This window comes from Gekko japonicus, unplaced genomic scaffold (genome assembly GCF_001447785.1).
Source record: "Gekko japonicus isolate JY-2015 unplaced genomic scaffold, Gekko_japonicus_V1.1 scaffold540, whole genome shotgun sequence".
Taxonomy (NCBI): domain Eukaryota; kingdom Metazoa; phylum Chordata; class Lepidosauria; order Squamata; family Gekkonidae; genus Gekko; species Gekko japonicus.
The window spans coordinates 696,115-724,090 of NW_015173690.1; the positions used below are offsets into that span (position 1 = coordinate 696,115).

The 27,976-nt window shown below is 43.0% G+C and overlaps 1 protein-coding gene across 3 annotated transcripts; it reads right to left on the minus strand.

Annotated features, from left to right (window-relative positions):
- Nucleotides 1–15,124: 15,124 nt before the first annotated feature.
- NFKBIZ (nuclear factor of kappa light polypeptide gene enhancer in B-cells inhibitor, zeta) lies at nt 15,125–27,528 on the minus strand. Of its 3 annotated transcripts, XM_015423147.1 has the most exons (12): nt 27,170–27,528; nt 23,710–23,852; nt 22,262–22,298; nt 22,063–22,169; nt 21,181–21,953; nt 20,743–20,848; nt 20,307–20,453; nt 19,594–19,657; nt 18,729–18,898; nt 17,572–17,682; nt 17,286–17,453; nt 15,125–15,431 (listed from the first exon to the last, which is right to left on the minus strand). In XM_015423147.1, exons 1-12 carry the CDS (start codon nt 27,435–27,437, stop codon nt 15,378–15,380), a joined length of 2,148 nt encoding a protein of 715 aa, XP_015278633.1. In that variant the 5' UTR covers nt 27,438–27,528; the 3' UTR covers nt 15,125–15,377. The 3 variants fall into 3 exon arrangements, with proteins under 3 accessions (XP_015278633.1, XP_015278634.1, XP_015278632.1); XM_015423148.1 differs by lacking the exon at nt 15,125–15,431 and having other exon boundaries at nt 17,221–17,453; nt 22,063–22,166; XM_015423146.1 differs by lacking the exon at nt 15,125–15,431 and having other exon boundaries at nt 17,221–17,453.
- Nucleotides 27,529–27,976: the final 448 nt, after the last annotated feature.

A 27,976-nucleotide genomic window follows, 5' to 3' on the forward strand; every position in this document is an offset into this window, starting at 1 on the left:
ATATCTCCCGGTAGGGAACCGATTCTCAACCGGGTTCTGGTCTGTCATTTCAGACAGAACCCGGTTGAGAATCAGTTCCCTACCGGGAGATATCTGCCATTTCACACACAAAAGTCTCTGTTCCGTATAGGAACCGGGACTGAAGCGTTTTAACTGTAAACCGCTTCAGAGGAGTCTCCCGTTCCCTCTCCCGGTTCCGCTACGGTTCTTTCCCACCTTTTTTCGCCCGACACCACTGAAATCACTGGAATGCAACGCGTTAAAAACTTTGTCTGGAACCACCATAAAACCGGTATGAATGAATCTCCACTGCAGGCTGAACATCTAGTAAAAAGGCAACTTTAAAGTAACAGAAGCCAATTAACATTCCAGAGTTTGTAGCCTTACTGGTGACAGCTTTGTTAATGTACAAGAGTTATCAGGGAACTGCTTTCCACAGTCTAATGTTTGATTAGAAGGAGGTAGCAGCTTGAACAAGGATCACGGAGAATGTTCTTTTGAAATGCAACACTTTGTCCTTTGCTCAGGCAATTAATATAAAGGAAGGGCAGAAGGCCATATTTCCCTAATCTAACAAATCAATGGCAGGTCCTAAATGTGCCCTTATCTCCTGTATAAAAACAACTTTTGAACCATAATTCTGCATTGCCAGATAGGCAGGGCCAAAGAAGTATCAAGACTGCCTTCTTTCCTGTTTGCTGATTTCACTCCCCATGGGTAATCCATCTCTCAGCCCCAGACCTTACCAGAAGGACCACCCAGACTTCCCTTTAGAGAGTACTTCATACACATACTAAATACATGAGTTGGCAGATGCATGCATTATCTAGTTTCTTACTGAAACTGCAGAGCGAGGCTGTGGAATAGAAATGGTTCTTTCCCTTTGCAGCTGTTTAGATAAAAATATATGCTAGTCATAATCTAGCATAAGGGCATGCCAACCGATGGTAAAGAACAAAGCACACACCTTGGAGGGAAAACAAGCCAAGCCTTACTGCAGAAAACAGTAATAAGTTTGCTTCCCACATGACGCTGCTGGCAGAAATGCTTCCCAAACAAGTAGCCCACAGCTGTGGGAAACTGAGCCAAAGCAGAGAGATGTTTTCTCTTCCTCTCTTTACATCCCGCAGCATTTTGCTGCTCGCACGCACAACATGCCAAGGCAGAGAAGGGCATTGGGCTCGATCCAAATTCAAACCCTTTACATATTTCACCCATCTCCTGTGTTCTGTGGCCAGCACTCCACCTTAGTGACTAATCATGCCAGCCTCTGCTGCTACACAACCTGTTCTTTTTCCCGCCTCCACATGCTACAGAAGACTAATTGATGACTCACAGAAACCCTGGCATACATGAAACACCATTGCATTATGTTCAAGAGGCCATAAATTCAGGCACATGAAAGAAAATAAGATCAATAGCACTCATAGATGTTTCTCCAGCATAGTAATCAACTCTTACAAATGGACCATACATACAAGGGATGCTTTGTGCTGCTGAAAGATCACTCTTCCACAATCAAGTGGAAATAAAACTGAAACTTGTACACCATATGACTCCCAGGCAGTTGACATGATTGTTTCTAGATGCCTTTTCTCAGGTGCTAGAACCCAGGTAGACATTTGGTTTATTGAGGGGCTGTCGGCAATGAAAAGACAAGGTGGACAGCTAGAACAACACCAGAGGAAGACTCGGGATGAATCCAATAAGTTAAACTCATTTAAAAGTGCACTCCCTGTCAGTGATGGTGGCAAAGAAACAACACTTTCCCACTACCATTGCATCTGTACAGTCTAGGTCAGTAAAGCTTTTCCAGGTGGTCAAAGACCTGGTGGAATCTGGCCTGCAGGAGCTTGGTGGCCTGTTGTGACTGTTTGCTCAACATTTGCAGAGAGCCTGTGCAGTGTAGTAGTTAAAGTGTAAGATTAGGAGCTTGGAGACCAAGGTTCAAATCCCCCTTCCACCATAAAGCTTGCTGGGCAGTCACTCTCTTGCAGCCTAACCTACACCACAGGGTTGTTGTGAGGATAAAAAGGGAGGACAGAAAGATGATATAAGCCATTTTGGGTCCCCACTGACATGAAAGGTGGGGTACACATGAAGTAAGGAAGAAGAAGAAGAAAAGGAGGAGGAGGAGGAGGAGGAGGAGGAGGAGGAGGAGGAGATTGGATTTATACCCCACCCTTCACTACCCAAAGGAGTCTCAGAGCACCTTACAAACTCCTTTCCCTTCCCCTCCCCACAACAGACACCCTGAAAGGTAGGTGGGGCTGAGAGAGCTCTCCCAAGAACTGCCCTTGAGAGAACAGTTCTGAGAGAACTTGTGACTGACCCAAGGTCACACCAGCAGGTGCATGTGGAGTAGTGGGGAATCAAACCCGGTTTTCCCAGATTAGAGTCTGTGTTCCTAACCACTAACCACTACACCAAACTGGTGATATATAAGTGATAAGTGATATATAACCTTTTGCATCTGTTTTGTCTTGGACTCTACATTAGCATTCACAGGGTCAGGTGGTGACAGAGTGCCCACTTGTCCAGCTGTTTGGGATAGTTTCAGTTTATTAAATCGAAGGATATAGATAGGATCCTTGTAAGTTTGAGACCTACCACCTACTTGTATTACCCTTGCCCTACCTGGCTATGTAAATCTGCCAGGGGGGCTGGCTAACTGGGTCCAAGAGGTAGTTAATGCTTCCTTAGGAGAGGTGGTGGTCACTCCAGCCTTGAAACAGGGTGGTGATGCTTATAAAGATGCCTATCCAGGGCCAGGAGATCTCAATTATTGTTGTTGTTCAGTCGCACAGTTGAGTCCGACTCTTCGCAACCCCACGGACCAGATCACGCCAGGCCTTCCGGTCTTCCGCCATCCTCTGAAGTTTGCTCAACTTCATGTTCGTTGCATCTATGACACTGTCTAACCATCTCATCCTTTGCCGTCCCTGTCTTCTTTGACCTTCAATCTTTCCCAGCATCAGGGTCTTCTACAGTGAGTGCTCCCTTCTCATTTGGTGGCCAAAGTATTTGAGCTTCAGTTTCATTATCTGGCCTTCCAGGGAACAGTCAGGGTTGATTTCTTTGAGGATTGACTGATTTGATCTTCTTGCAGTCTAAGGGACTCTCCAGAGTCTTCTCCAGCACCATAGTTCAAAAGAATCTATTCTTCGGCGCTCGGCCTTCCTTATAGTCCAACTCTCGCAGCCATACATGACTACTGGGAATACCATTGCAATACCCATTCTCAAATGTTCTATTCTTGAGCAAGGTGATTGAAAGGTGGGGGGCAGGGAACTTCAAACTTTCTGGATGAAGCAGATTGTTTGTATCCTTTCTAAACAGTTTTTTAGTCTTGGTTATGTGACTCAAACAGCCTGGGTGGATGACTGTTGCTAAGAGTAGATAAATGGGTACCTACCCTTAGAAGGGTAGGGGGCACCCTCCTCTGTTGAGGTTGTGGTGGGAACATCGACGGGAACGACGACAGCGACGGTGGTGACGGCGGCGACAGCAACAGCAGTGCGATGTGGCAATCCCTGGCGGCCAGAGGAACATCGACCAGCGGAGGCAAAGAGGAGGAGCTGCAGAGAGGCGTGGAGCTGCGGGGAGTCGTGGAGGAGCGCGGTAACGTAAGGCGCAGGCTCGGCGGAGCCGAATGAGGACGCAGCCAAGCCGGAACTGATGCGGATTGCGCGCCAAGAGAAGCCTCTGTACTAAGAAGACCTGCCTGACACCAGGAGAAATGCCGAACGAACTGGACCACCGGAGAAAACCGAAGCCGGAGCCAGAAACAGCGCAGCTAACTCACCACTCGGGTGCCGGTAGGGTATTCCCACCCCTATACGATAGATGTGGCTGTAGATAGGGATTATAATGTGCACTTGCACCCTGCCTATAAACCGCTCTGAGACCTTCGGGTCAGAGCGGTATATAAGCCGAAATAATAAATAAATAAATAAATAAATAAGAGACAGACAGGCGCACAACTCTATTGACACTCCTGGACCTCTCAGCTGCTTTCAATAGCATTGATCATGGTATTGTTCTGGACCACCTTTCCAGGTTGGGATAGAAAGGCACTGTTTTGTGGTGCTTCTGGTCAGACCTGGACAGTAGGTTTCAGAGTGAACTCTGAACTAACTTTCACAGGTTAAAGTCAATGCTATTGTAGTTCTTTCACATTCTTTTATTCTGCACAATGCAGCTAATTGTAGCACATTGAAATTTTGTCTTATAGGTACCTCTGAAGCACTGACATCAACAGGTTTCTCTACTTGAGTTAAGCAGTCAGTTCGCTCAATCAGAAGCTGTGACCCATATTCATCAATTAAACACAGCAATCCTTAGCATGATTGATTACTTGGAAGCAAGCCCCCTCACGATCAATGGAAAATCAGTAGGACTTCTGAGTATTTAGGGTTGGGCTTTAATCTGTTAGGGCTATGTTAAGCACAGACTAGCCTCTCAGCAAGGACTTGGAACAGACTTGAATAGAGCAATCCTAAACACAGTTACACCCTTCAAAGTTCATTAATTCCAACTGACTTGGAAGAGAGTAACTCTGTTCAGGGTGCCACTGTAAGTCTGTTCCAGCTCTATGATTCCTTGATGGTTGATGGAAGTCAGAGTTTAGAGATTAAACATGATAGATGATACCAGTATAAGGATTAACTAATCTAAAGAGACGTGTGGGAGAAGAGCGGGTGGCAGGCACTAGAGAAAATGCCAGTTAATTAAAGACCTGTAGGAGGCTGTAATTAAGGGTGACAAGAAGAGGGAGAGATAATTTGCAGGTAAGCAAGGTAGTAACCCGCCTGAGGGCCAATAATTGGAATATGTCATCAATAGGAACATTTAATCCACCAAAACTGATGCCATTAATTTAATAAATCATTTCTGAAACCTTAGCATACCCATGTTTTTACCAGTGATAGCAATGTGAATTTATCTTTTAATCATTTAAACATGGGAATGACTTTATTTGCCTTTTAGAGCACTACACTTGAACTAAAAATTGTGCTTTTAACTTCCAGCCTTACTATTGCCCCTCACTGAGTAAATTTGCTAAACTGATTAATCAACTAAAGTTTCAGCTGAAGATAAAACTTCAGTTTATTAATTTGCTAATTAAACCAATTAAAGCTTACAGCCATTGCATTAATCCTTTCCTGCTGGTGTTTTTAACATGGAAATAACTCTTTGATTTTATTTATTTTTTGCAGAAATGTTAATTTATTTTATTTAGGAACTCAATGAGGCTTACAATATAAATAAAACATTATTAAAATAAAAACCATAAGAAGCTGATGCGAACCGTGCGCCAGTTGGGCCCGCCGGAAAAACTGCCGACTCTGAAGACCACCGGAAGAAGAAGAAGAGCCAAGCCGAAGCCGAGCTGAAGAACAGCGAGTCCCACCATTGGGTGCTGGTAGGGCAGCCCCCACTCCTGACTATGTGGCCATAGTTAGGGATAAAGTAATTGTGTAAGCCGCTCAGAGACCCCTCAGGGTTCGAGCGGGATACAAAGTCGAAAGCATAAATAAATAAATAAATAAATAAAGCCACAGTTTAAAAACTCCATTAGGACTGTCAAAAATAAAAGTTAAATCAATCAAATGCAGTCCTAAATGAAACTGTCTTCAACTGCCTCCTGAAAATCAACCATGAGGGGGCTGGGTGCGCCTCCCAGGGGAGGTTGTTCCATAATGGTGGAGTTGCCGCAGAGAACTCCCTCCCAAACAAGGGACAGTCAGGAGGGCCTCTCCCTGTGATCTTAATCCCCAGGCAGGAACATATGAAAGAAGAAGGTCCTTCAGATACCCTGGTCCCAAGCCATGTAGGGCTTTAAAGGTCAAAACCAACACCTTGAATTGGGCTCAGGAGTGGTTCAGTAGACAATGTAATTGCTGTAGTATTGGGGATATAAGCTCCCGATAGCTGGTCCCAGCAAGCAGTCTAGCTGCAGCATTCTGAACTAGCTGCAGCTTCTGAATGCTCTTCAAGGGTAGCTCCAAGTAAGACTACATTTCAATAGTCCAATCTAGGTGTGACTAAGGCATGGATTGCGGCAGCTAGATCTGACTCAAACAGGAATGGAGGCAGCTGATGCGCCAACTGGAGCTGGGCAAACACGCTTTTCTAAGGTGACCACTGCATTAAGCAGCACTCCTCAGCTGCAAACCTGGCTTCAAGAGGACTACAACCCCATCTAAGATAGGGGAGATCTGAAGTCCCTGGTCTGCCTTTCTACTAAACCAGAGAACTCTCTCATGGCTCCCCCCTCATGCCTTGTTTGAGCCAAGGGTTCACCAGCAGCACAGGGCCGTAGCTAAAGCTTTTCTAGTAGGGGGGCCCTTTGGAAAGTAGGGGGGCCCAAGTGTGTGTGTGCACGCGCGCGCGCTGCACACACATCACCCGGAAGTGAGCTACTGCCCTCCCTCTCTTTCCAAGCTCCCCGGCGTCTCGGGGGGGGGGCGCCCCCGCCCCGCCAGCACCCGAGAGGGTGGGGGAAGCTCTTTATGCACCCCGCTCACCCCTCTTGACGACGTGCATGGCGGCGGCGGCGGATCCTTCTTCCCCTCAACCCGGCGGCAGCGGCAGCTCCTTCTTTCCCTCAACCCAGCGGCGGAGGCTCTGGCGGCGGATTCCCGCTCTCCCGCCAACGGCCGCTGTCCCTCCTGCGCCGCCGTAGCCCGCCCCCCGTCGGCCGCTATCTTGGGACCTGGCGCGCCCGGCTCGCTCGCTCCCAGGGTAGAGGCAGGAAAGGGGCGCTCACCCGGCACAACGATGGCGCGCCTCAAGGCGGGCGGGGAATCCTCGGGCGGCACGTCAATGCGGCCCCGGCCACCACCCCCTTACCAGGCGCGCCAGATCGAGGCCCCTCTCCGCACGGGGCCGGGCTCCTTCCCCCCTCCCTGATGGGGAGGGGGCGGGGGAGGGAGGGGGAGCCGAGGATTGGGAGGGGGCCCATTTAAATCACGGGGGGGCCAGGCCCCGTGGGCCCCTGGTTAGCTACGGGCCTGCAGCAGCACAATATGAAGTAAGATTGTAAACAGTATTATTTAGGAAATATCAGCTGAAGTGGAACTGACAGTAGATATTTTAAAGCTAGGATGGGGATGGGGAAATAAGCAGGGTGATCAACCTTATAGTTTTCTTTCTTCTTTCCTTTTTCTGGTAGATCTGCATTGTGCTTGAGATTTTTCTTTCATTTATGCATTGTAAGACCAAAACACTCTGGCCTTAGCATCCCTCAAAAATACATCAGAGTAGATATTTTAGTTACAGCAGACAAAACCAAAAAACCCTCATAGGATGGTGTTTAGGAAATAGTAAGCACCCTACTGTACTTCTCTTTGAATGAGGGAATCCTCTCCTTACTTAATATATGAGGAAAACACCACAAGCTATAAATAAATATTTGCTTGGTACTTACTCTTCAACAAGAAGAAGCTGTTTTAGTTCTGTTTTTTCCTTGGGGGGGGGGAAGTGTTGCTTTCATTTAATTGATAATGCAGCTATTTGTTCTCACTGGCATGCAGCCCCAATACCAAGTTATATTTTGTGTCCAAGTGAGAGAACCTTAAGGGCCTAACTCAGGGGTCATTTCGTAGAAAAAGAGGTGCAGGAGCTCATTAGCATAACTTATTTGCATATGCCACACACTCCGACATCACTGGAAGTGTGTCAGAAGGCAACACCCACCGCTCAGGCTCCACTGGACTGTTTTGGATTGCTAGCTATTGGGGGGGGGTGCAGATCTGTCCTCACAGAGGAGGGAGAGCTTGTACCTGAATAAAACTTGGTCTTAAAGGTGCCACTGGACTGTTTTGGATTGCTAGCTATGGGGGGGGGGCACACAGATCTGCCCTCACAGAAGAGGAAGAGCTTGTACCTGAAGGTGGGCCGGGGGGGGGGCTCTGCAGCTTACCTGACTGCTTCTTGCTCTGACTGAGGGCTGCTGGGAGCAGGGGGCACGGCTTGTTGCATGTGCCTGCCCCCTGGGCTCCTTACTGCTGGAGCTCCACTCCTGTGCGCTCCCGCAGGAAATTACCCCTGGCCTAACTACATGTTACATTACCCTCCAGTCATTTGCTTCATGATCAGACGTGTGCTGAGTTCCATGCAGACTTGGAGGGTGCTGATTGTCTCCCAGCCTTTTCTTTAAAAAGGTTTATGATAGCAGAGAGAAAATCCCTTGCAGTATACAAATGAATTGCTGTTCAATAATGGTTTCTGTATATGGAGAGCTGCTGTTGGTTCTGGTGACCCCTGCATGGCAGCTTTTTCATGTGGACCAGCCCCCAATCTGTAGAATCAGAACATATGACAGAGATGAGGGCTCCTGAAACATGTGCATGTGTCACCTGAATCATATTTTAGCATTGCTTCTGCTGTCATCTTTAAATGGCACCCCTGAACAGTGTAGTGGCAAACTCAGCTGGACGTCACTTGGTAGGGCTGTCTGTTTTACAGGCCCTGCAGAATTGAACTATTGGGGGTAGAACCTGGGAATGGTGGAGTCTGGGGAAAGGGATCACTCAAGGATGTGATTCCATAGAGTCCACCCTGTGAAGCTGCCATTTCCTCCAGGGCACTTGCTATCAGTAGCAGATAAATTTAGACAGGTTGATGGAAGATAGGTCTGTCAGTGGCTAGTAGCCATGGTGACTAAAGGGAACCTCCACATTTTGAGGCCTCTGAATACCAGTGCTAGGAGGCAACATCAGAGTAAGGCCTCAGCCTCCGTGCCCTTTGTTGGCCCTCCAGAGGAACTGGTGGGCCACTGTGTGAGACAGGATGCTGGACTAAACCACTGGTCTGATCCAGCAGGGCTCTTCTTAGTATGGAGTATTTCATGGAGTAATATGGTGAAGTTTGTCATCATTCACTGACAGTAGTGAAAAAAGTACACCGTTCATGCTAGGGATTATTACAAAAAGGACTGAAAATAAAACAGCCAATATTGTAATTTACTATATTTATATTTATTTATTTGATTTATAGACCAGCCTACCCCCAAAAGCGGGGCTCAGGGTGGTGAACAACACATAGAATCATAGAGTTGAAAGGGATCTCCAGGGTCATCTAGTCCAGCCCCCTGCACAATGCAGGAAATTCACAGCTCTCCCCCCACACACACCCCAGTGACCACTGTTTCATGCCCAGAAGATGACAAAAAACCTCCAGGATCCCCGGCCCAACTAGCCTGGAGAAAAATTGCTTCCTGACCCCAAAGTGGCGATTAGGATTTCCCTTGGCATGTAAGAAAGGGCCACAAGAACTAAGCACTGATGCAACCCTTCCATCCCTCCCTCTCATGATCTGCCCAAGTCCACCGAATCAGCATTGCTGTCAGATGACCATCTAGCCTCTGTTTGAAAACCTACAATAAATACCTTATTGAAAACCTTCAATAAATACATTTATAATCAAATTAAAACAGTTAAAACAATCACAAAATATAACTATTTAACTTGTAATGCCTTGCATAGAGCTATGGCACTGCTTCATTTGGAATACTATGTGTACTTTTGGTCAACGTATCTCAAGAAAGGTTATTGCAGAGCTGGAGAAAGTACAGAAGAGGTTAATGGGTTAGAGCTCCTTTCATATGAGGAAAGGCTGGAGTGTCTGAGGGTTTTCATTCTATTAAAAAAACAGCAAAGGGGGGATATGATAAGGGGTTATAAAATTATGCATATAGTTGAGGAAAAAGATGGTCTTCTTCTCTCTCTTCCATATTACTAGAAATCTGGGGCACCCAATAAAGTTGTTGGGAAATAGGGCCAGGATAAATACAGGATAAGGGAAAGGAGCAAGTGAAGGATGGTCCTCCTAAAACAAGACCTCTTGCAAGCTCAAGCAGTTGCTATTCCAACAAGAAGGAAACATGGTAGGGGATCCAAGAAACTAATGTGGATGAACAGAGAAATGGAGGCAAAGACACCTCTAAAGAAGAGTATCTGTGGGTTGCTAGGCACTGTAGGTCAGCCATTAGAGAGGCCAAAGTTTACAGTGAGCTAAAGCTGGCCAGGGAGACTCACTACAACAAGAAACTTTTCTTCAGATATGTGAGGAACAAATGCAAGATAATAGAGGTGATAGGCTCACTGTTGGGTGAAAATGGAGAAACATTGACAGATGACAGAGAGAAAGCAGAAAAGCTCAGTGCCTATTTTGCCTCATTTTTTTCCCTGAAGAAAACAAGGCTTATCTAGAGATGGTAGTAGGCAAGTCACAGCATCTGAGCTGCTGGTTGACATGGGCAGAGAGGTAGCTGAGAAGCACCTGGCTGCATTGAATGAGTACAAATCCCCCAGGCCAGATGGTATGCACCCAAGAGTGCTCAAAGAACTTTCTAGACAGCTTACAGAGCCTTTGTTCATCATCTTCTAGACCTCTTGGAGAATGGCAGATGTGCCACAAGGCTGGAGGGCAGATGTTGTCGCAATTTTCAAAAAAGGGAGGATGACTCAGGAAACTACAAGACAGTCAGTCTGATCTCTGACCCAGGGAAGATGGCAGATTTTAAAGGGATCAGTCTGGGAGCATCTAAAGGACAATTTGGTAATCCAGGGAAGTCAGCATGGATTTGTCCCCAACAGGTCTTGCCAGACTAACCTCATTACCTTCTTTGACTGAGTGACGAGTTTACCGGATTGAGGGAATGCTGTTGATGTTGTTTACCCGGATTTCAGTAAAGCTTTTGACAGGGTTCCCATGTGCTTGAGATTTTTCTTTCATTTATGCATTGCAAGACCAAAACACTCTGGCCTTAGCATCCATCAAAAATAAACCAGAGTAGGTATTTTAGTACAGCGGACATACTAAAAACAAACTCAAAAAACCCTAACGTGGTGGTGGGGAAACAGGAAGTGCCCTACTGTACTTCCCTTTGAATGAGGGAATCCTCTCCTTACTTAATATAGGAGGAAAACACCACAGGCTATAAATAAATATTGCTTTGTACTTACTCTTCAACAAGAAGCAGTTTTAGTTCTGTTGAGTGGGGCAAGTGTTGCTTTCACTTAATTGATAATACAACTATTTTTTCACACTGGCATGCAGCCCCAACACCAAGTTATTTTGTGTCCAAGTGAGAGAACTTTAAGGGCCTAACTACATGTTACATTACCCTCCAGTCATTTGCTTCATGACCAGACATGTGTTGAGTTCCATGCAGACTTGGAGGGTGCTGATTGTCTCCCAACCTTTTCTTTAAAAAGGCTTATGATAGCAGAGAAAATCTCTTACAGTATACAAATGAACTGCTATTCAATAACAGTTTCTGTATATAGAGAGCTGCTATTGGTTCTGGTGACCCCTGCATGGCAGCTTTTTCACGTGGACCAGCCCCCAATCTGTAGAATCAGAACATGAAACCCCAAGCCATTTAGGGCTTCAAAGGTAAGAACCAGCACTTTGAATTGTGCCTGGAAACAAATTGGCAGCCCCAATATCCCTGCATCCCAAGCCAACAATATCCTGGCTGCTGCATTTGGGTCATAAGAACATAAGAGATGCCAATGTTGGATCAGGCCAAAGGCCCATCCAGTCCAACACTGTATCACACAGTGGCCAGAAATACCAGTGCCATCAGGAGGTCCACCAGTGGGGCCAGGTATCCGTTCTAACCCGACCGCTCAGCAATTTCATGGAGTGCCCACGGGTTCTTGTATTGTGAGAAAGGGAGAAAAGTACCTCTTTCTCTACCTGCTCTTTCCCATGCATAATCTTATAAACCTCAATCATGTCACCCCTCAGTCGTCGTTTCTCCAAGCTAAAGAGCCCTAAGCGCTTTAACCTTTCCTCATAGGGAAAGTGTTCCAACCCTTTTATCTTTTGAGTTGCCCTTTTCTGCACTTTTTCCAAAGCTATAATATCTTTTTTAAGGTGTGGTGCCCAGAACTGCACACAGTATTCCAAATGAGGTCTCACCATTGATTTATATAGGGGCATTATTATATTGGCTGATCTGTTTTCAATACCCTTCCTAATAATCCCCAGCATAGCATTGGCCTTCTTTATTGCAGTCACACACTGTCTCGACATTTTCAGTGAGTTATCTACTACAACTCCAAGATCTCTCTCTTGATCAGTCTCTGCCAGTTCAGACCCCATCAACGTGTATTTATATTTAGGATTTTTGGCTCCAATGTGCATCACCTTGTACTTGGCCACATTGAACCCCATTTGCCACGTTGACGCCCACTTGCCCATCTTTGACAGATCCCTTTGGAGTGCCTCACAATCCTCACTGGTTTTCACCACCCTGAACAACTTCGTATCATCCGCAAATGTAGCCACTTCACTGCTTACTCCCAACTTCAAATAATTAATGAACAAGTTAAAAAGCAGTGGACCAAGTACTGATCCCTGCGGTACCCCACTGCTTACCCCCCTCCACTGAGAGAACTGCCCATTTATACTCTCTCTGTTTTCTATTAATTAGCCAGTTTTTGATCCATAAAAGGACTTGTCCTTTTATCCCATGATTTTGAGCTTACTTAGGAGCCTTTGATGAGGAACTTTATCAAAAGTTTTCTGGAAGTCAAGGTAAACAATATCTATTGGATCCCCCTTGTCCACATGTTTGTTCACCCCCTCAAAGCTGAATGTTCTGGGTCAAGCTGAATGTTCTGGGGCATTTTCAAAGGCAGCCCCATTTACAGCATATTTTAGTAATCTAACCTGGATGTGACCAGAGCATGGACCCTGTTGCCAGAACATGCTTTTCAAGGTACAGTTGTTGCTATTTTATCAGCCAAAGCTGATAAAAGGCCACAGGGGTCTCCAATGGTAGGCCAGGATTCAGTAGCACTGGCACAAACCTATCCCTTCGGGGGAGTACAACACCATCCAGTCCAGGGCAGGGTGACTCCTCTGTCCTCAAGCATTTTTGTCATTGACCAGCAGCTCCTTAAGTGTTATCAGAACTGAGCTTCAGTTGCTCCCTATATATACAGCACTGCTACTTGCAGTGCACATCCTTCATTTCTTCCTGAACTGCTTCCTAGCCATGGACAGGAGGAAAGATACCACTGGAAAAGTCAGTAGAATACCCCAAATACCCCCCCTCTCCTTAATAACTGCAATGAGGCAAAACAAGATTTTGTCAGGGAATCCAGTTGACATGGCTTTGTGACTCCAGAGCAAGTAATAGCCATTGGTCTCATCCCATCATCAACCCTCCCGCTTCATAATATGGCTCTGTTGCGTGAATACACCCTTGATCTTGGCCAAACATCAACTATGGGTTGCATCCTACTGCTGTTCTGCTGATAGAAGACAAACTATGTTCCTGCCTGGTTTCCTTCCTTACTGGAGAATGTGCACACAGCAGGTGACCCTATACAGTTTAAAAGTCACTTGTATATTGTGTAAAACAAACAAAAACAGAATCCTGGATGTGAAACTATATTGTACGAACACCAGCAAAACCACCTCAGATAAGAAATTATACAAACCACAAGACATAACTGTCATTGACTAAAGTTTATTTCAGACTGTGTATTTAATTACAAGAATAAGCACTGCTTTGATATTTAGAGGTATGATCTCTCCAATTAACTGTCTACAAGACATACTTTTTGGTCAAGCAATATGATCAGATTTACTATAGCAAAGAATATGCAATACAGAACAGTAACCCAAAAGAACAATATAATACAGTTAGACTATATTCAAAACCTATCAAAAAGAGAAAGGACCAGAAAATTGAATACATTCTTTATTTACACTCTTTGAAATAGAAATAAAAATTTGGCAACAAAATAAGCTACTACCTGTCTTAAAACATTAACACTTGACAGCCTGCTATACCTATGAGGTAAAATATTAACTAAACTATTGCAAAGCCCTGAGAAATATTTTTCTCAATTCAAAAACAAACCAAGTTTGGCATAAAAACATGAGATCTGGTAGATCAGATGAATCCAGCTAGTCCAACATCCTGTTTTCCAGAACTAGATTCTTTTAGCAAGCCCACAAGCCAGGGTTTGTGGTGACAGCTTGTTGTGCATCCCCCTGGAGACTGTAATTCAGACGTTCACTGCCTCTGAAGATGGAGATTCAATTTAGTTAGCATGGCTAATAGCCACTGATTCCAGCAATGGGTCACAGCTTGTAGCTGTGAATTTCATAAGTTTATTATATAATGCACAAAGAGGCATTTTTTCTTTTGTCTCTCCTGACATACAATGCCACCTCACCACATATTTTGTGAGGGTATTATGACCCTGGCTGCTTTAATTTCAATTGCTTCCTTAATCATCCACTGCCACTGCAGAGTCAATATTTTCATTGATCAATTCACAGCATAGTATAACAATTCTGAAAACAATTTCCTCCAAAGCCAGTTCAAATCCTCAGTGAAGTTGGCAATTTTAAAGATGAGACTCCCCCTCCCAATCTTCATCGTTAATACCTATCTACATTAAACCCACTTTGCCAATGTAGTGGCTAAGTATCCAGTGTGGAGAAGTTCTTTTGGTGCTCTTCACAATCTTCTCAAGATTTCACCACTCTGGGTGACTTGACTCCACTGGAAAACTTGGTTACCAGTATATTTTGCTCTTTTCTCCTTTTAAATGCACAATGAGTAAGACTTTAAACCATTTTTAAAGCCTTCTCATTTCTGTTCACTGAAACATATGGAGGGTAATCTGAGAATATGTAGACTTACTGTAAATATCAAACATTGTTCCAGTCAATTATAAGTTAAATAGCTTTAGAAAGGATTAAATATAAGGCCAACATAATTTTCATGAGCTTTGCTGTGGCCAACAAGAATTGCAGAGATAAATGTCCCCTTTCTAAATCATAAGTGTGCCACAGAAAATCTTGTTGTTTGATCACATACACACTAAAGTGGCATTCAATCCCTACAAAAATTCTAAAAACTCAATATCCTTTATCTAGCATCAGCATATTAGAGTTCAAAAACTATGAAGTTACACATTATGATTTAAAACAGAAAAACCCAACTATATAACTTTAACCAGCAAAATCTTGTTAGTATTTTTAAAAACTTGTATTTCAGTTTACAAACATCTAGCATATAGAGCATTTTATATTCTTTTTATAAAAGTACAGTTGTTCTTGCTTGACATTTGTTTGTTACGCCACAGTTGTAAATCAGTTATTTTGCCTTAACTGCAAAACTGAGCAGTTCAGAGGATGATCCAGAATACCCCGGTATGAAAATTTCCCATCTGTTCAGAAGAATTGTCATTAACCCACTATATAATAGTGAACAAAATATGTTTGTTTCATAGAAACAACTAACATTTGCCCTCCACGGGACAAATGGTCTATTTACAGTTACATTAGGACTGCCTAACTGACAGTGAGTGTAAAGTCATCGGTATTCATAGAGCTCAATAAACTGATGATCTCTGCTGAACTGTCTTCCCCTTCAGGATACGTCTTATCTGAAGAACAAGAGAGATATACATTCACGATCCACCTTTTTTGACATTATGAAGACACACAAACAACCCTAAACACCAACTATATACCACTACCCTCAGTAGGCCCATACTTCCAAATAAAATGTTTAAGTTAAGATGACATTTACATATCAGAGAGGTTCACAAAGCTTTGGAAAGATAAGTCAAATGAAGACCAAACATGGGCCCCCTACTTCCTTCATAGTTTAGGCTCAGATCCAGTCTGATCATATAAAAACCATGGCTTGGAATCTACAAACAGGTTCTGTTTATGCTAGGCAATCTCTACCATGAAGTGCACTTCCTTTTGAGCTAGTACTTCTGTTTGAGAAAGAGTCATGGTTTTCAATTAGCCATTGTGGAAACAGATGTGCTAGTGCAAGCGAAAGCTTGCTCTGTGGCATGGATTATCTAGCACAAACAGAACTCATTCATAGGAGCCACACCTATGTAACTACATCGAGGAGAGGATTCAATCAGGAATTAAAGCAATGACGTCAATATGGGTACACTAGATTAACTGCTCACTTAGTGGTTCCCCAAAAAGGGACAACTGAATCCAACTCCCTAAAAGTCCAGAATCCAAGTCCCTACAATCAAATAATTTAAGGCTCAAAGGACATTTCCATCAGTAGTTTTATCTTACCACTGTAGCTAGTGGTACAGTGGTGAAACTCCATGCTCTGTTCTTCAACTGCTCAAAATCTAGAATTATTGGTATGTGCTAGATTACCCGTGCTCTGTAACTTGGAAGTAAACTGTGGCCTTTCCAAATTAAGCATCCTTTTACAGATTTTAGACTGAAATAAAATTATGTGCATGAAATCATCATTTTATTTATACAGAAAAGTAACTGAAATGAACTGAGAGTGTTCCCTTACTGTCCTCATAGTTTTGCTAACAATTCCAGGACTTGGTGCATGAAAGATAAAAAGTCAACAAATGCAGTTGGTTTTACTTAAGTTACTGTCCTATAAAAGAAATGTAAGTATGCTGATATTCTGTATATAATAGTATTCAAAACATGAAATATAAGAAATACAAAAAAATACAATGGATAGGCTGGAGATTTAAAGCAATATCTATCATTTACTATTTAACACTCCCAAAAGACTTCACAAATTCCAATTTCAATGGACTGAAAAGCATGAACTTCAAATGTCCATAAAGCAAGTACATCTACTTCTTAAGATAAACAATGTAAAGTAGGCTGCAATCAGCAAGTCCTTGGGACTTGATACAAACAATAAGAAATAAACTGCAGTCAACTCATCCTCCAGATTATTCAATGAGTTTTCGATCCCTTTATCAGGGCTGCACATCAACGGGAACTCCACAGAGGCACAGCAACAGGAACTTCTCAGCCAATAATGCCTCTAAACTGTCTTATTGTCCAGCAATGTCTCCAAACTGCCTTATTTTTCTTTATTCATGATGGGTACGTGTAGCCTAACACTGTAGGTGCTCTTCCATCTAAATGAATGTAAAGACGGCTCATGTTTTTCAGTTCACTGATATTGGAATTCATGAATTCTTTCTTTTAGGAGTGTTAAATAGTAAATGGTAGATATTGCTCTATATCACCAGCCTATCCATTATATTTTTTTTGTATTTCTTGTATTTCATGTATTGAATACTATTGTATATTTGAGAAATATTTGGAGCCTTATTTGATGTTAAGTCATACAAGATTTATATTTATTCATCTATTTCCTTAAATTATTGTTAGTTTGATATTCTGTATACAGCATAAAGGAGGTGTGTGTGCGCGCGCGCATGTTAGATCACCACCCACCCTACTTCAAGACAAGATTTTGAACATTTAGATCTTCTTACCTCAACTCCTACAGGGCCATCAGGAACCAAGTGAACTGGCTGCTCATTCTCCAAGTTTCTGGCACTAGGATCAGCTCCCTTGCGCATCAACAACCGAACTGCATCCAGCTGAGTCATCCGATGCTGCAAACTGGCAGCTACATGGAGTGCTGTATTGCCACTGTAAGCCTGGTTGAGGCAAGAGACGCACACCATTAGTCCCAACAAAAACAAGACAGTGATTTATTCATGCAAGCAGGTATGCATTCAAGTAGACTTATATTACGATTGCTTAAAGTTCACATACCTTTGCATTGATGAAAGAAAGATAGGTGGGCAACTCTAAGAACAGACGAAGGAGTTCCACATTTGCTTCTTCAGCAGCCAAGTGAAGGGCTGAGCGCCCACTTTTGCGATCCTATACAAAAAGAGTTAATTTTGCACATTTAACATCCAACCACTGCACAATGCAAGAAAACCCCCCAAATAAAATTACTCTTCTTGAATTAACATACTGAATATTCTTAATATTTTTCTTGTTTCTCCATGCAATGCTATAAAGTAGAACATGAATATTTCCTATTTACTGACAGAATCTGAGCCTGAAAACCAGCACTTCCAGGGCTATTCAATACTTTATGACTGTGGTAGGATTTCCATCCATTTTAACTATTTGGCCACAGTGGCCCTGGAATAATTAAAAGCAAAGAAGAGAAGAAGAAAAGAGATTGGATTTATACCCCGCCCTTCACTCCCAAAGGTGTCTCAGAGCGGCTTACAAACTCCTTTCCCTTCCCCTCCCCACAACAGACACCCTGTGAGGTAGGTGGGACTGAGAGAACTCTTGACAGAAACTGCTCTTTTTCAAGAACAGCTGTGCCAGAGTTATGGCTTGCCCAAGGTCATCCCAGCCAGGTGCAAGTGGAGGAGTGGGGAATCAAACTCGGTTCTCCCAGATTAGAGGCCACGCACTTAACCACTACACCAAACTGTGATACAAAAGCAAAGGGAAATGACGCTACACCCTGCCCACATGAAATCTTCACACACAACCTCATGTTGCAGTTATGTTAAAGTCTGCACAATCCAGCAAGTGTGCCGTGCCCAAGTCCAATCGAAAGGAGTGGAACCTGCAGCCCAACCCCATGCATGTGACCTACTTTCAAATATGCAGGCTAAGAACTGTAGTATGAGTCATTTAACTGCATTTTAGTTCCACTGATTTTAAATGGGACAAATATGCCAACACCACGTAACATAGAACGTTTTACACTAGAACTCAGTATATGAAGATCTGGAGTGGATGAGATGAGCGTGCTACCACTTCATATTCTATGTCCTCCCCCATGAATGCAGATGTGCAAGGAGTTCTTAGATCTAGCTACAGCTCAGAAAAAGTTGCATCTGAATCAGCTCTAAGATACAACTCAGAGCGCCCCGTTCACATTTCCTGGTGCTACTTACTCTGGCTTCAACGGAGGCCCCCATCTGGATTAGAAATTTGATTGTGTCCGCCAAACTCTTGCTTTTCAATCTCAGTTCCTGGACCTCAGGACTGTGGGGTGACTGCTGGCCCTGTAGTTCATGTACTATAGCATTATGGGCCACTACTGCACAGTGTAATGCTGTTAGACCTTAAAAACAAACAAAAAACACTGGTAACTAAAAAAACCCCAGCCAAAACTAAAAACCTAATTGCCTTCTTCAATGACTTGATTGATTCAAGTAATACTTACTCTTGAAACTAACATCCAGGCTTTGGCTTCATTTTGTTTGTGATACAAAAATAAGAATTTTAAACTGTTCCTCGGTTTCTTTAGTGTACCATATAGGAAGAGCCAACTTTTAGTTTTTTAATTCAAGGATTTAAGGAGAAGAAGAGATAGGATTTATACCCTGCCCTTCACTACCCGAAGGAGTCTCAGAGCAGCTTACAATCTTTTTTCCCTTCCCCTCCCCAACAACAGACACCCTGTGAGGTAGGTGGGGCTGACAGAGCTCTTTCAGAAACTGCTCATGAGAGAACAGCTCTGAAAGAACTTATGACTGACCCAAGGTCACACCAGCAGCTGCATATAGAGTGGGGAGTCAAACCCAGTTCTCCCAGTTTAGAGTCTAATTGTGTGCTAATCTTCTAAAAAGAATATAGCTTTCCATACATTACTACCACAAACAAAGAAAAACATTATTGGTAGGTTTAATAGCTGGCTATGGTCCCCTCTTTCCACTAATTTCTTAGGTCTACATTGTAAAAGGCAGGGATGTGTATGTATTCAATAACAGGGTTTTCTCCCTAATCCAAGATGAAATGAAAGACTTAATTGCTCACCTTCATAGTTGGTTGCCTCCACATCTATGTACTGATCACTTACAATGGCTTCTTTCTGGATTGCCTGTCAAAGAAGTGAAAGAATGCCACTCAAATATACACCACTGCGTATATACCAAGATTGTTCACATTTTAAACCACTCCTATACACACACACATATATGTATATATCCCTGCTGGACCCACAATGTACTCGAACCACACTCTGAAAATAGCATCTCTCCCTGTATGAAGAGATTTCCATAACATTGTGAAAAACAGCATTTTTCCTCATCAAGACTCGAGCCTTTCTAAAATTCCACAGAACACTTTCCTCTACTTAGCAGAGAGAGAGAAAATAACTACATTGCTTTAATGCTTACTTGTTTACTACCCTTACCATGGGCACAAAAGTATACACATCTATAATGAATTTTATCATTTGCCCTGACACCCTTGGCAAAAACAACCACATACAAGTGATCAGGAACGCTTCCTCCTAATAGTGAAGGATGAAGAAAAAAATCCGCATGCATAGAATAAGGGGATAGTGATATGAACTATGGTTGTAACAGATAGTGGGCTCTGAACAGTTTTTTTTACAATGCCATCACAGCACTACAATTGCTAACCTTAAAGTTTGTAATGACCAGTTTTAGCATATGCCACTACACTGATAAAATGAAGAGAGAATGGTAGAAGGAATAGTTTTGAAACTGGCTCAAAAGCCTCACCTGAAGGACTTGTGCATGCCCTTTTTCAGCACACACATGCAATGGTGTCCTACCCCAGCAGTCCGTTGTATTCACTTGTGCCCCAAGGCTAACCAAGTCGTGTACAATAAGATGCTGATTGGCAGCCACAGCTACCTGCAAGGCACTCTGCAATGAGAAGATGACATATTGGTCATATAAATGTTACCAGGAAATAGCAATTTAAAAAAATCCAACCATAATAAAATATCTGTGGATACATCCAAAGGCACAACCCATTTCAGTATGCAGCTCTTTAAGGACTGCAGATTAGCAAGAGCTCCCAGTTAATTATTAGCCAGCATGCTAACATTCAAGATTAATATTAAACAGACATTCCAGGACGCTTTGTACAAGTCCTGGAAATGAGCAGTATGCAAGGGCACACATTAGGAGCATGTCATGCTAAGAGTATCACCTGGCCATTGTGCTCCTTGATATCGAGCATGTGCAGGGCTGCCATCTTTCTTGCTAACACATAGGAAACAGCCCGTCGTCCCTGGGCAACAGCAATATGAAGAAACCTGCAGGGAACATATATATAATATTTTATGCCTTTTACAGTAATAAAAAACATATTTTAAAGACATTATTCACAGAGATTAAAAAACAAAATACAGAATTTGCAGGTTTCACTGGTTTCCATATGTAGTTATATCCCCCCCCCCATTTGTTTTTTCCCCTCATGATATTTAGGTGCGCACTAAGATCTGTATGGCATTTAGTTCAAATTGCAACACCGAGTGCTTAATTTACAATAAAATTAAGAACATTCTCAAGAAGTGTACACTAATATGCGAATGGCATCTTGTTTTCCAGTCTCCATTTTAGAAGTAATTAACATGTGAATACTCACGTGTCACCATCGGAATCTTTGGCAAGGATTTGATCTTGAGAAATGTTGGCCAATTTATTTTCTTCCTGTTCCACTTGCCACTGGAAAAATGATTTGCCCAGCTGTGCTGTGCTTCCAGCGATACTCTGGTGTTGTGCAGAAACATTTGAAGTAGCCAGTGATAAGCCATGGTCCTCAAGACTACTGCCGGTATTGCTTGGTAGCAGGCTACAGTTCTGAGGACGGCTACTGATATCAGGTTGCCGTTGACCAACAGGCAAAGGTTGACAGAGAGAAGCAGAAAAGTTGTCTAGTCCCTCTGTATCATTTAAGAGAGCAGCAAAACTTTGGGTAGGGCAATACTGAAGTTCCTGGCTGCCAAAAACATTTTGCTGATAGTCAGAGGACTGGCTGCTTGCAGAATGTGGTCTGTATTCCAACAGTGAATTCTGGCTGTAATGCTGTGGCAAATCCTGGGGCTGTGTGGGAGAAAACTGGTAAGTTTGGGGTGGTTCCTGCATTTGTGAGTGACAGTTTGCTTGAAAGGTTTGGTACTTCTGAGGAGGTGAGAAAGCCTGTGCTCCCGCAATCTCTTGATATTGCTCCCGTGGTGAATCAGATTTAGCCATTGTGTGAAGCCAGCTAACTTGCACCGTGTTCAGAGAAACAGGGCTTGATTCATTCTTAATATTGATAATGTTCTGCAGCATATCACAAGTGCTGTCTTGTTTGGGATCATTTATTTGTACATCCTCCATGTTGTTATCCATCGATGTTGGTGTCTGTGGAGGTGTCTACAACACAGAGCATACACATTTTAAACAGAGTTGATCACGTCATAAGGCCAGTGAAAAACATATTTTAGTGTCAGCAATAAATGTAAAAATATCATAAAATACTCACCAAGAAATGAGGTTGGAAAGTAGATGCCCTTTTGTAACAGGATCCATCGGAAAGAGATTCATGAGCTTTTCTTTTCCTATCATTATTCAATATGTTCTTCAACTCTACTAAAAGAAAAAAAATGCTAAGTATCTTCAATGGCCTACATTTCAGTACTCTAAACACAAATATTATTTCAAAGGAACATAAGATAGTATACCTGCATATGGTTCACAGTTCACTGTCCCTCCTTGTGCCTATTTTAAAAAAAGGGTTATAATTAGAACTATTGTTGTGTACTATAGTGAGAACATTCCATTCTTTTAACGGTTTTAAGACATGATACTATTTCAGTGCTAATTTAGCACACAGCATTTTCCCACAACTGTGAATATTATTGCAATTTCAAAGTTAAAAAAAATTAAGTACATTCTATAAGCAATTAGGGGCAGAGATTAATAGGTTCTAGTGAAACCCATGACTTTCTACATAATTACTGCAATGTTTAGCTTTTTAAAATGTGTTTTGATCCTTCCCCACAACTCATTTATTCTGTTGGACTAGGATCTGGGAGACCTGGGTTCAAATTGCCCACTCTGCCATGAAGGCAGCTTAATCTACCTTACTGCTGCTGCAAGGATACAACGGAGGAGTGAGGAGTGATGTGTGCTGCCCTGAGCTCTTTAAAGGAGCGAGCAGGATAAAAACAGACTAAATAAATCCAACTAGGATTTCCAGCCGGCACTGTTACTTTTACATTTTGAGGACAAATCAAGGAACTGGCTAAATGATAAAAGAACGCTGTCCATAAAAATATGGCAAGCAAATAACTTTTCAGCCTGCTGTTGATCATGCTGGTGAGATACTCTGAGACAAGCCTGCAAAAGTTTACATACATGTAGTTAACGTCTGGGAAATTATTCTGTCCATACCAACTGGCAGTTCTTACACTTATTTTTATTCAGACAACCTTGCCTGCAGTTACACTATTATGCATTTTCAGATTCTTAAATGTAAACCTGCACTAAACTAAAGAGACACACAAAATGTCCAGATACATCATTCTTTTAAAACAATATTGAGATAGAGAAGGATTTATATACATGGATTCCTTTCACAATCTACTAATCCTAAACTTGCAGCATCAGTAAGTTAATGTTTAAAATGGTGCAGTCATGACACCACACGTCCTTGACAGTTAAATGTTTATTATTACAGGCAGATATCTGTATGTGAAATATATGCCGCGTCCTCACCAACTCTGCTCTATATGAAACCTGTAAAGTCACTGCCTTGCAGTTATACATAAAACACAGAATGGCTGACATTTATGAATACCTTGGAGAGTATTCAGACACCACTAATATCCAAAAAGCTGCCATGCGAAGCGCAAAAAGCAGAGCATAATGGTGCTCTGTCTCTGGTATCTGCCAATCAGATGTATACTCCTTCCAAACAAGTAGGTTCCAGTTTTAACTATTACAGCCCATTTATACTGCTAGATGTAGATATCATAAATTTTACCAAGTCATCTGTACTAGTGACCATTTTACGGTACTGAGTTCCTTATATTAATTATACATTTATAAAGCATTATGTTACTGACGTTTCTAAAGAAGACAGCCATTGTCTAATGAAAAATGGATTAAACAAAAACAATCACCCCACCTTTAATAATTCATCTGCACCATGACCTAATGACATCTGTTTGCTGTTTCTAATATGCAACAACAGTTCTTTCACAGAGTTTTTCACACGAACGCCTTGGAAAGGTCCTCTTTGTTGTCTTCCTCCCCCCATGTGTTGTTCCACTGTGGAGATGCAAACACAAAACAAAACTAAAAACACTGACACAATCCATAAACTAGAAGATTCAGTTTTGCTAAAGAAAAAAAATGCAAAATGTTATTGATACAATTTTTGGCTGAAAAAAAATCTGTATCTACTCTTTTGACTAATAAAGCAGAATACACAAAAAGTCATTACCAGCATTCCAGAAGTATAAGAGATATCTGACAACGTCAAGCTCACAAATACACAGAACTGGCCATCCATTCCTGTATCTCTTCACCAGATTTGTTAGAGGGGTGGGGGGAATCCTCAGTCAATAGTATAAGTATAAGCAATAGTATAAGATTATGTGAATGAATTTTCAGAGCTACTTGCACCTGTTGCCTCCATAATGAAACTTCTTGTCCAAAATAAGAAAAAGTATCAACCAAAACGATGTACTGCAAATATTACACACTCATTGTAAAATGTCACAATCTCCTTAAATACGTTCAAATTTGAAGGTCAAAAACCAGAAGTGAAATGAGGAAGCAACAGTACAAGAGAGTCCAACAGAGAAGCTGTGACTTCATTTTAAAAAGTACACAAACCTCAACAAACCTGCGTACTAGAAGTATCACTGTTCAAGCAATATTAAAATGATTTTAATACTATGATAAAACCCCTAGTTACCCTGAAACTGGAATTTCTTCTAGAGAAAAAAGGTCCCTACTCAAGGGCCGATTTTAGGTTACCCCAAAGGATTTCTAGGTAATCAAAATGAACAGCTAACTTGGGAAATTCAATTTAAGATAGCTAAAGCTACTGTTAAGCGGAAGAGTTGCCCTGAAAAAATGTACATGGCTGTTAAATCTACATTATTAAAATTGTCGCACATTTATGTATTTAAAATAATATAGTATTAGTAAGGCAAAGCTTGTATAACAAATACCTGCAATGCCATAGTGAAATCTAAAGTACATGGCAAAATGCCCAGTTGTTTAAGGTAGTAAAATATATAATCTTTTAAATATATATATTGCAGCTTGTTTTTGGCACTTTTCAGATTTCAAAACAGGCAGGCAGGATAAACAATGAATCTTTCAGCTGTAACATATAGAATAGATATCCTACTCTTCTTTTTTAATATTCTTCTCAACAAGATTAATTCCAAAATGAAAAACAAAATGATGACAAAATAAATATTCCAGGTAAAGAAAGCATAACTTTATTTTTGTCTTTGTCCCTCTTCCCCGCCATCTTTTTTCCGTTTGTTTACTTTCGGAAAGTTTTTTAAAGTCTCTGAATGTGCGCTTAACTGCTTAGCTCGCTTGGGTAAGTACTTCTGGGCAATTTTGATCGCATTTTCTTCTGCCCCCCCCTTTCGCTCAACAGTTTATACGCATGGGAGGCGTCCCCCCAGCTCGCTTTTCCCATTCCGCGGAGTAGGGTAGGGAGTGAAAAGCATAACTATTTTTGAAAATTAAATAGAAACCATGACCTCTTTCAAAAGTACTTGGAGATTCTCAGTTGCAAGTATTTGGTTGTAAGATATACATAATAAAATGGTAATTTCAGCTATAACTACCCCTACTTTGGGATCTGAAACAGAAATGTTCAAATAAGTAAAGCTACCTATACAAAATATAAATCCGGAGAATGGGATAATAGGATGCACAAAACAGAGGCAAAACATTTTAGTGGACTGAAAAGCTTTCAGTTTCCACAAAATTACAGAAAATTCATAAGTCTGACTGAAACCATCCCATCTTAATATTAATACTCATCAGATGTGTTAAGGATTTATTACCAGGTTAGTTACAGATTAGGAAAAGTGGAGCGGCTTAACTCTCCTACCCCTTGTGCTGCAGTCTTTACTGAAATTGGGGGGGGGGGGGGTTTAAAGGAAAAAAGCAGGGCACTGCATTCATAGGACTCCCAGTGTTACACATAGCCGAGCCCTCAGGCTGAGTCTGGACATATGTTTGCGATACTAAGACTGCTAAGCATAGAACTCTCCTCATGCACCTGCATACACATCCAAAGTAACTTTCAGTAAAATTCACAGTATGCAGTTTCCCAGAATGTGTTGGCAGTTAAACACATATGCACAAGCATCACACTATTTCTGATGCAGAAGAGCTTTTCACACAGGAAAGCATAATACTGAAAAAAGGACAGTCCACTACTGAAAAACAGCCCCACAGTGACATTGGATTAGAAACCGGTGCTTTACACATATGTAGAAGGCAGTGCCACAGACACCAGAAAGTTCAGCCAGCAAAACATTATTTTTAAGTACCAGTGGTTTTAGATGAAATAGCAGTTGTGCATTTGGGGCATAATAATAAATTCATATCTAAGCCACCCCTTTTAACAACGCTGATGTGAAGGCTACCTTGCGATCAGCATAGGCACAAGGGAAGCTTCCTGGGGAATATAAACCTAGATAATTCAACTGGTGAAGCCAAAATCCTCTCCTTAATTTGGAGCCAGAAGCAGCCTGATCCTCAGTAGTACTATCGTACTATCCTCAGTAGTTCATCGTACTATCCTCAGTAGTACATTGTATCATTTTGTGGATGTATGAACATGTAAGCAGGCTGATATGGAAAAGAGGCGGTAGCGTTCAGATGTTTTAAAGTGCAGTGCACCACTTCGGAAATGTATATTTTGAAGTGCTCCTTTTCAAAGAAAGTTCGATTCACAATTACACTAACCACGCTGTGTGAACAGAGCTAGAACTCTTCCTAGACTAAATTTTTACTTGCAAATAAATGTGAATGGTCTACCATTCATGTGCACATGCACGCACACACTCAAATTCTTGCAAGAGAACGAAGCTGGAGTCCAGAGGCACCTTTAAGACCAACAAAGTTTAATTCTGGGTATAAGCTTTCGTGTGCATGCACAGGAATTAAATTTATACCCAGAAATAAACTTTGTTGGTCTTAAAGGTGCCACTGGACTCAAACTTTGTTCCACTGACCAACACACCTACCCACCCGAACAAACTCTTGCAAACAAGATGTCAACGTTACCAGCCTGTAACGATGCAGCTGACTCTAAACGGCCCTAAAAATAAACAGGAGCCATGTGGCATCTGAAAGACTGACATCCAGCATAAACTTCCGCGGATTGGGGCCCACCTCAGTATTGCACCCATTCTTCCTCCGTCATGCGCAAGGCAGGCCACTTCGCTACACACCCAGTGTGGGAAACTGGGCGGCGGCAGAGTATTTGGCGAATGGACCTGCTGTCACCTGCCCACCTTGGCTAAAGGAGACCTGCGGCGCCAGAAACAGCCCCTCACCTTCCCCTCACACCCCCCCCGGCGGCGACTGGGCTTCGCCCGTACCTTGCCCGCCTGCGCGCGCGCCGCTCCTGGAGTAGCGCTTCCTGCCGAAATCACCGCTGCTGCTCCGAGGGTGGCTGTCGTGGCAGGCGCCGCCGCTACCCGAGAACTCCGACTCGGAGCCCGGGGATTCCGGAGCGGAGTGACTCGGCGAGCAGCTGCTCTCGCTGGAGCTGGGGGACGCCCCGTAGAAGAACGCCAGGTTGAGAGGACTGCTCGCCGAGCCGCCGTCGTCGTCCAGCAGCCCGTCCCGGCTGCTGTCCACGATCATGGCTGTTCTCTCGCAAGGGCTGGGAAGCGGCGCTGGCGGGAACTCCGAGGCCACCACGGCTGACCCGAGCCGCGGAAAGAAGAAGGGGAAAAAGGCGGTCGAGGAGTAGGAGGCGGAGGCAGCCGCGGCGGTTCTTATAAGGGCTCCACGCCCTGGGAGGGGGAGGAGGAGGAGACGGCGGGAAGGGTAAGTCTTCGGCCGCCAGCCGGGTGGGGGCGAGGCGGAGGGCGCGCCTAGAAGCTGCGCTTCCAGTAAGCGCGCCGCCCTCTTTGGCTCGCTCCTCCTGGCTCGTCAGCCTGGCGAAAGCGCTGGCCTAATAACTAGCTTGAAGCAGGCCAAAGCCGCCCCCGACATCGCGTGCGGGCCTCTCTGGGCGCCAGGTGCCTGCAAGGAAGACGGCGTTTACTGATTAGCTTAGAGAGGGGAGGGGAATTAACTCGCCCTCCAATCGGATAGTCTCAAGGCGTGAAACATCCGTACAATAAACCATTCAACGCACGAGGCTGTAATGTCGACCAGTGTCGAACAGCGACTTTGGC

Coding starts and splice junctions, on each gene's coding strand:
- NFKBIZ (XM_015423146.1), bottom strand. CDS start 27,437: ATGATCGTGGACAGCAGCCGGGACGGGCTGCTGGACGACGACGGCGGC. Junction 20,849..21,180: donor AAAGATTCCGATGGTGACAC/GTGAGTATTCAC, acceptor TGTTCCCTGCAG/GTTTCTTCATATTGCTGTTG. Junction 17,454..17,571: donor TTTCTTTCATCAATGCAAAG/GTATGTGAACTT, acceptor TGCCTCAACCAG/GCTTACAGTGGCAATACAGC.